This window comes from Sorex fumeus, unplaced genomic scaffold, assembly GCF_029834395.1.
Source record: "Sorex fumeus unplaced genomic scaffold, SorFum_2.1 ptg000041l, whole genome shotgun sequence".
NCBI classification, from domain to species: Eukaryota; Metazoa; Chordata; class Mammalia; order Eulipotyphla; family Soricidae; genus Sorex; species Sorex fumeus.
The window spans coordinates 4,355,390-4,367,443 of NW_026606098.1; the positions used below are offsets into that span (position 1 = coordinate 4,355,390).

At 61.5% G+C, this 12,054-nt stretch overlaps 1 protein-coding gene across 1 annotated transcript in view; it reads left to right on the forward strand.

The window, feature by feature from the left end:
* Positions 1-914: 914 nt before the first annotated feature.
* Positions 915-12,054, forward strand: part of BACE2 (beta-secretase 2) — a 69,313-nt gene continuing 58,173 nt past the window's right edge. The window contains exon 1 of the mRNA XM_056119514.1: positions 915-1,354. Within this exon, the coding sequence (XP_055975489.1) occupies positions 1,094-1,354 (261 nt within the window). The 5' untranslated portion in view covers positions 915-1,093. The remainder of the gene's footprint in view (positions 1,355-12,054) is intronic.

Sequence of the window (12,054 nt, forward strand, 5' to 3'; positions counted from 1 at the left end):
CAAAGTCATCTCCGCACCCGCACCCAGACCGCCCTGTCCAAGCGGCTGGGTCAGTGCCAGATTGGACTCTGCAAGCGGGAACAGGGGCGCCCGGGAGTCTCCGGAGCTGGCACTGCCGGGCCGAGTGCGCTCAGCGCCAGCCCGACGCCGCCCTGGGACGGGTGGGCTGTGTCTGCAAACATCCAGCACGGTTCCCTGGCGGGAGGCGCCCGGACCCGGCTACCTACCCGGGGCTTTGGCAGCAAGATCGATGGCGCTGAGCTGGGGCCAGGGCCGTTGCGAGCCCTAACTAACATCCCACACAGCGCGGCACGGGCCTGGCCGCACCGGTCCAGGGCAAGGGCGGGATGCTAGGACCCTGAGGCCCGGGATGGAGCGAGTCCAGGTGCGCTCCGCAGGGCGCACGAGCCCGGTGCCGCAGACAACGCCCCCAGACACAGCCCCCAGACACAGCAAAGCGCTGTGTATAGGGGGATCCTCGCCGCCCCCTGCCACCCTAGAGACCCCCTTCCCAGCCTCCGCTCACACTTCGTCCAAGTAATCCACTCGGGAATACAGAGGAGAGGGGGACGGGACTTGGGGGCGGGGGGCGCAGGACTGCCCGACCACCCCCCCCCCCCCGCCAAAAAAAACTCAGGGGAGCCCGGGGTACTCTTTGAGGTGAGGCCCGACTCGCGGGCTCCTCGAGATCCTCCTCCCCAAGCCGCCGCGGGATGCGTGGCTGGGGGGGCGACGGCGGCCGGGCGGGGGGGGGGCGGCGGGGCGCGGCTTCGGCCCTCGCTGCCCCTTTAAGGGATCCCCGAAACTGTCCCCCCTGGTCCCTGGTGCCTCGTCACATCCGCCGAGCGGGCGGCCCGGGGGCCAGCGGGGTTCCCCGGCGGGGGGGCGCGGGCCCCGCGCTGACCTTGGCCGCGGGGGAGGAGCGCGGCGCGGGCCGGGCGGCGGCCGCCAGAGGGGGCAGCGGCCACCAACTCGCACAACTTGGCGCGGGCTGGGGCGGCTCCCGCGCGTCCGCCGCCGACTGCCCGGCTCGCCGCCGCCTCCCGGGTCCCCCCGCCGCCCCGACCCCGCGGCCCCGGACCCCGGCCCGGGCATGGCCCTGGCGCGCGCGCTGCTGCTGCAGCTGCTGGCCCAGGGGCTCCTGCGCGCCGCTCCGGCTCCCGCGCCCCTGGCTCTGCCCCTGCGCGTGGCCGCCGCCCGTGCCCCGCGCCCCGCGCCCCGCGCCCCCGGGCTGGCGCTCGCCCTGGAGCCCGCCGGGGGGCCCGTCAACTTCTTGGCCATGGTGGACAACCTGCAGGGCGACTCAGGCCGTGGCTACTACCTGGAGATGCAGCTCGGGACCCCGCCGCAAACGGTAGGTGCGGGGGGTGGGTGGCGGGGGTCCCAGCCGTGTGTGCTGGCTATGAGGAGGGCGGGGGGCCGGGGGCGCAGGGCGCGCGCGCAGCGCTGTTGGCACAACTTGGGACGGGCGCTCCGACCCGCGCGCGCCCCCAGAGCGCCCGGGGACGCCGTGGCTCGGGGAGTCCGGGACGCAATGCCGCCACCGTTCGGCATCTTCTGGGGGTCCCGGGACCTGAGGGCTGGGGGCTCCCTGCCCTGCAGAGGGGCGCTGGCCCAGCAAGCCCTCTCCAGCCACTTCCCCGGGTGCTGGCGCCGCCTTCTCCGCGCCGGACTCCTCCGGCCGGCCCAGGCGGCCGCGCACTCGCGTGTACCCAGGGCTCTGGGCTCGGCACCGCGGGGAAGGTGGAGCCCCCGGACAAGAGGCAGTAGGAGCCGAGCGCCGCCCCTCAGCCTTTCTGCCCGGGTACGTCTCTGGACACACTTGGTAGCAAGACGGGCAGCTCCCCCCGGCTTGTAACTTACGCGCCACCCCAACAGCGAAAGGAATAGGTCCCCCAGAGTCAGGGCCCGCTGGTGGCTTTCAAGCCGCCAGCCCAAGTGTGACTGAGTCAGGGTTCCTTAGAGCGAGCCCTCACCAGGAGCTTCTGTTTGTGTTTTTAACGTTGTCATTTGGCTTCTAATTCGGCAATGATTTCTCCACAAATAGAACCGTGCTGAGGACTTTGGTGTGAATCTAATTGCATTATTCACCGCTCCAGAAAGATCGGCCATGCAGATTTTTTTCCCCCAAAAAAGAAACTGCTGAATAACTTCTAGAGTTGTTTAATGAATTTAAACCAAAAGACAAGGAACCCTCACAGCCTTCTGCCCAGACTTTGATCCTGGCTCCTTTGATCTCCACGTGGCCTTTGCTCTCTCCAAAGGAGGCTGTTTGCTGAGCCCGCTTGGGGAAGGAAGTCAGCTGAGAAAGCTTAACTTGACCCTATGATGTGGTTCTGCTGGCCAGGCCATGCAGAAGCCTGCGGGCAAACCTGGTGGGGTGTCCTTCACGAGATCTCACGGGATGGGGGTGGTGAGCATCTCGGGGTGGGAAAGCATGATTTCGGGGCTGAACACTGGGTCTCCTGGATGTTTGAGAAGAAGGGAGTTCTCTCTGCAAAGTCGTGGAGTTTGGGGCCGCCTGGATCTGTGGACAAAAGGAGTCCCAGACCTGGGAAGAAGGAGCAGAGCAGCCGCCTCGAGGACCCTGTAGCAGCGCATCAATGGTGCCAGGAGGAAGGCGCTGGCCTGAGTGGATCCCCAGCACCAGAGATGGTGGAACCCTGAGCACAGAGCCAGGAGTAAGCCCTGAGCACAGTGAAATTGTCATCCTCATAACCGTTAATGTTAAATAGTATTGATCTTTCATTAATAGTAGCTTGTCTTATTAGGGCTGTGGCCTCGATTGAAAACCATGACTTCTAAAGAACAGGTGTGCCTCCAGCACCTGCTCCCACACGGGCCCATCCCCCGCCCTTCCCCACCATCATGAAGAATACATGGGTTAGCCCACTCTGACTAGCAGGGCATGCATGCATGTTCACCTGTGCCGGATTCTCTCTTGCATCATGTCGCTCTCTTGCATTCTGGAGGTGGTGCTTCAGGGGCCCTGCGTGCTCCCACTGTCAGGATCACACCAGTGGCCCCTGCTAGCCGTACTCCTGGACACAGTGCTCACACGCCTTTCTCTGTGGCATTTGGGGGGCAGGGGTGGGTTTCAACTCCGCGGTTCCGTGCTGCTATCCACCAGCTGTGCCAGAGGGTGGAGCCCCAAGCACTGTCCTCTGCACAGAGGCAGCAACTCTGGGCCTCACAAGCTTGGCAAGGCAGGTGCTTCTGTCCCAAACCACCCCCCTCCCCGCCTCACCTCCACCCCCATCCTCAGGCCCCTGTACTCCCATCTTTACTTTGAGGAAAGCGGCTCCTCCCGGGTTACTGGTGAGTTAAAGCTGACGTGTGTCCAGGAAAGGCCGCTCCTGCCATCAGACTGAGAGTTTGCACTGGCTGGGTCTGAAGCTCCAGGGCCTCCCTGCCAGCCTGGCTGAGCAGGAAGCCACCCAGTGGCCAGATGCACGCGTCAGCCAGCTCTCTGCCACAGTGCTTTCCGGCATTGCCGGTGCGTCTGGACCTCCCGGGATGTCCCTGGCCACCCTGGGTGGTGTGAGTCTCCCTGCTCTGCTAATGGCCAGAGATCAGGCAGCTATTCTCTGCTGATCCTCCAAAGCCCAAAATAAAAACTGCTTAGGTGGAGGGAAATGCGGGCCGGATGGGAAATCACCCAGGCTGCTTCAGGAATTAAGTGATGCCTCTGGGCACTGTCGCCTGCCCCCCACCCCCTGACCTCCCAACACCTCAGACTTCTTTTACCCTGTTAGAGGGTCTGAAAGCAGGAGCCAGGGAGGGGGACTGGCCTGTCCAGTGCCACACTGGGCAGGAAGGAGAGGGGAGACACGCAGTGGGACAGTCAGGCTCCCGGGTTCAAACTCTGAACTGCCTCCCGCTTCTGGCTCCCTCCACTGTCCCTGCCAACGTGCTCGCGAACCAGCCTTCTCATGCCTGAGCTGGACAGCCCCACGTGTGGGAGGAGACTCTCCCCGCCCTCCGCTCCCCTCCTCTGGGGTCTGCAAGCAGCCCATCCCCCAGACCGGGTGGGCAATGGAGGAGTAGGGTCAACCGAGCTCCCTCAGGAAGATCCCTGTTCGAATGCGCTTCCGCAGATGACCGATGCCCGGGGGTCTCACTCAGAATAGGGGTGAAGTCACCCCCCCAGAGGCCCCCGGAGTCGACCAGGTTGGCATGGAGATGCGGGCGCCTGTCTGATACCCATTATCTGTGACTCTCTCTAGTGGTGGAGAACCGGCACCGGTTCGAACTAGCAATTTGCTCTTATTAATAATAATAATGGTGTTCTAAAGTGATTATAATTACAGCAATTTCCATTATTTGAGGGAAAAAGGACTTTCATGCTCGCACAGTGAATCCCACGGAAGATGCAAAGGTCTGCATCTCCTTACCTGCTGTGACCTCAGAAAAGCATCCGAGTTGCTGCTGAAAGGCTTTCTGGAATTTTCGCTCTGGTGAAGCCAGGGGCTGGTAAAGGCCCCTACTGACACACGGGCTGTTGAGGGCTCATGGTGTTGCAGGGAGGACCCGCCTTTTAGAACCAGCATAGTGGGTTGATCTTCCGCTGTCCTTTATTCGGGGGGTTGACTGCAGATGGGAACCAACTTCAGAGTCGGGTTTTTTTGCAAAGACCCGTGCTCTGCCCCCAGCGTCTGCTGCCAGCTCTCAGGAAGGGTGGTGAAGGGAAGCAGAGTGCGTACAGGCAGACGGTAGCAACTTGGGGCAGCTTAAGAGGGAAAGATGACGGGTTAGAAGGATGAGAAGGACAAGTCTTCTTCGGGGGCTAGAGCAATAGTACAGGAGGTAGGGTGTTTGCCTTGCATGAGGCTGACCCGGGTTCAACCCCAGCATCCCATATGGTCCCATGAGCACCGCCAGGAGTAGTTCCTGAGTGCAGAGCCAGGAGTGGCCCCTGTGCATCGCCAGGTGTGACCCAAAAAGAAAAAATAAAAGTCTTCTTACATGCTCCTTGGAGTGCGAGGTTCTATCTGAGATCCTGAGAAAGAATTCAGGACCAAGGCTGAGAAGGCCTGGCCCCGATGGCAGCCCAAAAGCTTCAGGGGTCAGGCAGAGTCTTGGGCCAGCCCTAACTGTGGCCTCTTAACTCTCTTACGGGCGCAGGTGGGTGTAGCGCTGAACGTTTTCATCCTCACTTAATCCTCACCGAAGCCAAGAGCTCCTTCAGTTATCTGATTTCACTTGGGGTTGGGGAAACTGAGCTTGGCAAGGCCAAGAATGTTCCAGACCCTTGTGGGGAGGCACAGAGCTGAGTGCTCTGAGACAGACTCGTGGGAAGGGAACAGGTGCTGGCACCCTTGTCCCCATGGCTGTGACCAGGCGTGCAGCCATGTCCAGCCCTGTCCTCACTGGCCGGCCCTCTCTCCTGGTCTGTGTCATGCGGTCGCTGTGCTAAATCACCAGGAACCAGGAGACTGGACCCTAAGCCTTGTCCCCTCCGTGGGGCTGGACATCACCACTGGGCCCCGTCCAGGGCTCTGTGACGACTCCTTCCTCCCCCGACCCTCCGCCCTGTCCTCGCCTGGCCTCTGGCCCTGAGTCAGCACCCTGAGATAGGGCCCTGCCACCCACAGGGTCATGCCAGCTCTCCCCATGATGAGTGACGCCCACAGAGACAGGCCTGTGGGGGAGGGGTGCCGCTGGGGTGCCCCTGGAACCTGTATGACAGAGCCCCCGAGGCAGGTCAGCACGAGGAAGAGTATGGGACAGGGGACGGCCAGATGGCCAGAATCTTCCCAGCATTTCTTCCAGGTCCTCCCCATTCTGGGAATCCGGGGGTCCCAGGAATCTCGACAGAGTCCATGGGATTGGGTGTGGCGAGCTGGGGGTTCACGCGCCCATAGGGACCATGGGGCAGGTGCGTCCAGAGGCAGCACCCCCGCCCCCGCCCCCAGCCAGTGCCCCCAATGCTGGCAGGAGCCTTCCCGACCTGCTCTGGAGGGTCCGCTCTTCTCGACCTGCCCTGGGTGGGCACAGAACCCAAGGGGAGAGTGACCACGACCCTTGGCCCTGGGGATCCTTCTGCCCTCAGGGCACCACCCTGCCTGGACTTTATTTTACACCTCAGACCTTCAGGGTTGGCTCAGCAGTGAATGTGTGCTGTGTGTGTGTGCGTGCACACATGCATATGTGTTGCATGTGTGCGTGTGTGTGTATGTGTGTGTGTGCAGACCTTCAGGGTTGGCTCAGTGGCAAGTATCTGCTGTGTGTGTGTGTGTGTGTGTGTGTGTGTGTGTGTGTGTGTGTGTGTGTGTGTCCCGGGCTCCATCCCGGCCTGGTGGAAGCAAATCCAAACATCAAATTCTAACCCCTCCACCAAGGAGGCCGGTGCAGTCTTTGGCTCTGGGTTCCGGAACTTGGCTGAGGGTGGTCTGGGTGCAGGAGCAAGGGGCTGCATGGGACCCAGGCTGTGTCCCCTCCACCTCCCCTCTCCAGCATCTGCTCTGCCCACCTGCTGGGCGAAGAGGGCACTGGTTTGGGGGAACACAGTGGTGTGGTTGGCGGTGGCCGGCCTGCCCGGCTCCGTCTGTGTGTTGTGTAGAGGGGTGCCAGGGGGTCCAGGCTATGGGGGCATCCTGCCAGAAGGTTCACCTCATTCCCCTTGGCCCCACCCACATGGACGTTTGATTTCTGGTTTGATTTCCGGTCTATTTGCTGGTCCCTGACCCAGGGAGATAGTGGGGCTGGGGATGGGGGGCGGTCAGCACAGGCCCCCAACTCAGTTCTATCGCCAGTGCCACGTGGTCCTCAGCTTAGCCAGTCACAGCCCCAGGAAGCCCATCTCAGAGCCTCCCTTCAATCACTGCCCGGGTGGCGGAGACCTTGAGCACCTCTTGAGAGTCTCCAGCCCCCTAAAACAGGAGAGATTTTTTTTCTTTTGCTAAAAAAAAATATCATTTTTTGAGTGCAACAAGGAGTTTTGGAATTCTCCAGGTGAGTGTGGCCAGTCCACAGGAACTCAGTCGGCCTCACAGCCTGGAGACCCGCGCTCTGGAGGAAGGCAGGATGTAGGAAGACAAGGGCCGGGAAGTGGGTCAGCAGCCCCTGCCACCCTGAGAAAAGGCCTGGGACCTCCCTGCACCCTCCCGGGAGGGAGAGAGAGCCCCCACGCTGCTACTGAAGGGCGGGGCCTTCCCCAGGCCCAGAAGCGTGGGAGGAGAGTGGAATGTGGAGCAGTTTCATTCAGACAAACCACCCATTCAGCCCCAGGCCCACAGCATGCTGCTCGCGTGTCCTGAAGAGGCCCCTGGACCCGGGCGTGGGCCGGCCTTTCTCACGCCATGAAGTCAGGTGCGGGCGGAAGTGGCCGCCTGTTTGCACACAGGTGTGGCTGGGGAAAGCTGTTTGTGCTGGGGTGTGGTCAGAGAGAGGTGCCTGGGCTCTCAGGGAGGCGGTCAGCCACCTTGGCACGGCCCAGCGTCCCTCCTCACTGACAGGCCTGGAGGCCCCATGTGGGACCAGCAGCCGCCTTTGGCCCGGGCTACCCTCTCTGGCCCAGGAAGATCAAGTCGCAGGGCCTGGCCGCGTGAGGGTGCTGTCTCTGGAGACATCACACGACTGGGCCGGGTCCCCGTGTAGCCTCTGCTGCGAGGTGGGGAGGCCGCGTTTTCTATACTGTGCGTTTCTAGCTGCCAACTGGCCTCCCGACCCTATAAATCATTCATCTGCAGTTGATAAGCTGAAATGAAACAAGGCTTTTAAAATGGCAACAATAGGGGTTGGAGCAATAGCACAGCCGGTAGGGCATTTGCCTTGCATGTGGCCAACCTGGGTTCAATTCCCAGCATCCCATATGGCATCCTGAGCACCACCAGGGGTCATTCCTGAGTGCATGAGCCAGGAGTAACCCCTGTGCAAAGCCGGGTGTGACCCAAAAAGCAATAAATAAATCACGATCACGATCATCCTGTTGTTCGTCGATTGCCTCGAGCAGGCACCAGTAACGTCTCCTTCGCCCTAGCCCTGAGATTTTTAAAAGTGCCATATTCAAGGCTCTTTCAGGGTTAGGAGAATGAGACCCATCATTGTTACTGGTATTTGGCATATTGGGAGTTTGCCAGACTCTGCTGTGTGGGCAGGTTACATTCGGTAGCCTGCCAAGTTGTCCAAAGCAAGAATGAGATAATAAGATGTCTCTTGAGAGCAGAACCCCGGCAGCCGAAGACCTCCAGAAACAATAAATAAATAAATAAAATGGCAACAACAACAAAACAGAATATGAACAAATGGTCAATTGCAAGAGGAGAGTGAGAGAGAAAGAGAGAGAGAGAGAGAGAGAGAGAGAGAGAGAGAGAGAGAAACAGAAAGAGAGACCAACAGAGAGAGAGACGGCGACTGAGAGGAGAGACAGAGAGAAGGGCAAGAGAGAGAGGATGGGGGAGGGGGGAGAGAAGGAGAGAGGTACTAGTGTGGGGCCCAGGGGAAGGCGGGACTTCTTGCTTCCAGAAGCTTCCCAGGAGAGCGAGCTAGGGTGAGTGCTGGCCGGTGAGCCACTCCGCTGCGGCAGTGGCCCCCTTGGGTAGTGGCCAGGCCATGCAGCCATCGGGCATCCCGAGGAGGCCGTCTGTCCGTGCTGGGGCAGGAGGGCATCAGGACTCCACTGTCTGGGGCCTTGCCTTGAACGTGGCCGGACTGAGTTCGATTCCCAGCACCCCATATGATCCCCTGAGCACCGCCAGGAGTAATTCCTGAGTGCAGAGCCAGGAGTAACCCCTGCGTATCGCCGGGTCTGACCCAAAAAGCAATAAATAAATAAATAAATAAATAAGATGATAAATGGGCTTCTCGCAGGCAAGCATTTGCCCACCAATGAAAGGAACCTCCTGAAGAATAAGATTGGGGGAAAGTGGAACAGTGGGCGCTGCCAGCTGGGTCTGACCCCGGCACCGCTCCTGCAGCTATAGCCCTGGCGGCCCCTGACGTAGCCAGAGTGGTCCTGGGGGTCCCGGGCATCGCGGGGTGGAGCGTGGACTCTGAAGCCTGCTGTGAGAAGACACGACCCAGTAATGACCCGTTCAGTCACCCGAGAGTCCCGGGGGCCTCCTCTCCCGCCCGGGTCAGCCTTGAGCAGCGCGGCCTGAATCTGCGGATGAGTGAGGGCAGTGCCTCTCCCCGAGTGCCCAGCCAGGGCGGAGGACAGAGCGGCCTCAAGCTGGGTCCCTTCAACCCCTCCGGGGCTCACATGATTTGCCGCTTCCTCCCCTGCTAGGGCAGGAGGGGGGCGGGGGGAGCTTTGCACAGGGAAGGAAATGCGCCTGACAGTATCTCTGCTCCCTCCGCCTGCATGGGCCAGGGTGGGGGAGGGGTGGAAGCGGGGCCGGCTGAGGGTACCCAGGGGGTCAGGACACAGGGCAGGCAGGGGCAGGGTCTAAGTCACTTTTGTCATCTTGGGTTAGGCTGCTGGGCCAGCGGGTGCGGCCAGGGGAGTCCCTCCCAGTCCTCACAGAGGGTGCACTGCCCCCTTGCCACGTCCACCTGCAAGTGGCCACATCCTGTCACCGCTGGCCGCTACAGCGAGGAGGGCATTGGCCTTGTACGCAACTGACTAGTTCCAGCCCCGGCACCGTGTATGGTCCCCTGACCACCAGCAGGAGCCGGGAGTACAGAGTACAGAGCCAGAAGTGATCCCTGAGCACAGCCGGGGTGTGGGTGAGACGGGACAGGGTAGGGGTGAGAGAAGAGAAGAGAAGGGGAGTGGGGAGAAGAGAAGGGGGTTGGGGTGGGGGTGGGGAGGGGAGGATGGGAGTGAGGAGGGAAGGGGTGGGGGTGAGGAGGGAAGGGGTGGGGTGAGGAGGGAAGGAGAGGTGAGGAGTGAAGAAGAGGTGAGGAGGGAAGGGTGGGGGTGAGGAGAGGAGGGTGGGGTGAGGAGGGAAGGAGAGGTGAGGAGGGAAGAGGTAGGGGTGAGGAGGGAAGGGGTGGGGTGCGGGTGTGAGTGACACAGGGGGCAGAGGCTTGATGCCTGGGTCCTCCGGGGGATCTGGAGTGAGCTCAGCTGTCCCCAAGGAAAGACGTGGGCGAGGTGGTCACTGGCCGCTGTCCCGTCCATGGGCGGAGCGCCAGGACCAGGGAGCTCAGTCATAGACGTGGGTGGGCCACAGCTGGTGGGAGACGCCCACAGACGATGCAGCGGGATGCCTCTGCGGACTTGGGGGCTGCGTGCCCAGAGCTGATGGGACCAGCACCAGACGGGCTGCTGCCGCTGTGCCACCCGCCCAGAGCCCCACAGAGGAGTTGGGGCTGGGGGAGGGGCGCACACGCACTCCCCAGCACTTTCGCCCCTTTCGAGTCCTGAGTCTCTCATGTGACCCCTGGCCCTGGCTGCTTTGAACCTTGGAAGGCTGAAGGAGCTGCAAGAAAGTGAGAAAGCGAGAAAGCAGCAAGAAAGCGAAAGTGCGGGGCAGTGGGATGGGGGTGGGGGGGCGGAGGTTGAAAGCAGCCCCAGGAGCGCCTTTGAAGACAAGTGCCCAGAGCAGAAGGACGCTCCTGGAGCCTTTCATGCAGGGCCGGCCGCCAGAAGGGAAGGAAAGAGATCGCAGCTGTGCACCCGACACTGGACACTCGACGCTCGAGTGCACCCACCTCCCACCTTGCATCTCCCCCGCCCCACTGCCGCCACCCCCCTGTGCTGAACACCCAGAGCAGGTCGGCAGAGCTCAGACCCAGCATGGCTGCAGCCTGACCATCTCTAGCGGGCTCGGGCAGCTTGTCTCAGTCCCTGTGGCTCTGGGGGTCGAGATCACCCAGGAGACCCCTTCCCAGGGCCAGAGCTGCCCCGCCACACCTGCTTAGAGCAGGGAGGGCCAGGCAGCCTATTCCCTCCCCAGCCAAGAGATGGAGAGAGCCCTGGGGTGGGGGGGAGGGGGTTAAGGGGGCGGTGCAGCATGGTAGGAACTGTGCACACACACAGGTGTCAGAGGGGACATGCCCAGCCCTGCCGCCTCCCCTGGCTAGAGCAGCCAGACCCCGACTCAGAGGGTCTCCCGGCACCCCCACCTCAGTCTCCGTCAGCCCCTGGCCAGAAGCCTGAGATGAGGCGGGAAGGGTCTAATCTCAGACCTGCCTGTGGGGAGCGGAGGCGCCCGCCTTTCCTTCCAGGACAGGAAGGAGGGTTTGCAGTGCTGGCCCAAGATGCTGTCATACCAGAGAACGTTCTAGTAAGATGAAATCCGGTCACAGTCCCCAGATAGCCATCCAGACACAGCTCAGATCTGGCTCACCTGGTGTTCAACCCCCAGCTACTCAGGGGCTGCTGCAGTTACTTCGGGAAGAAGCAGTAAAAGCAACGCACACCTGCTCCTGGGGGAGAGGGGCTGTAGTTGGGAGGGGGGTGTAAGTGCAGGTGTAAGTGCGAGTGCAGGTGCAAGTATAGGTGGGAGTGTAGGTACGGGTGTAGGTGTAGGTGAGGGTGTAGGTGGGGGTGTAGGCACAGGTGTAGGCGGATGTAGGTGTGGGTATAGGTGGGAGTGTAGTTATGGGTGTAGGTGCAGGTGTGGGGGGGTGTAGGTACGGGTGTTGATACGGGTATAGATGGGGTGTAGGTGTGGGTGTAGGTGGGGGGTATAGGCACAGGTGTAGGTGGGGGTGTAGGTGCGGGTATAGGTGTGGATATAGGCAGGAGCGTAGTTACGGTTGTAGGTGGGGGTGTAGGCGTGGGTATAGGTACGGGTATGGGGGTGTAGGTTCGGGTGTAGGGGGGTGTAGGTGAGGGTGTAGGTGCGGGTATAGGTATGGGTGTAGACGGGGGTGCACCCTTGCTCTTTGCTCTGCCCTGGGGCCTAGTTGGGGGCAGCAATGGGCCATCTCCACTTATCTGCGGCAGGCACAACTGCCAATGACCCAGCACTGCTTTTTGACACTGCCCCTTGAGGACGGCAGGGTAAAGGATAGAGGACAGTGTGAAGGGGGCACCGTCCTCCCCAAGAGGCTGTCCTGGGACAGGGCCTGCAGGGCTGAGAGGATGCAGCCATCTGAAGAGTCCATTCTCTGCCCGCCACTGGTGTACCCTCGGTCCCAACCCATGCAGCCTGTTCCCTG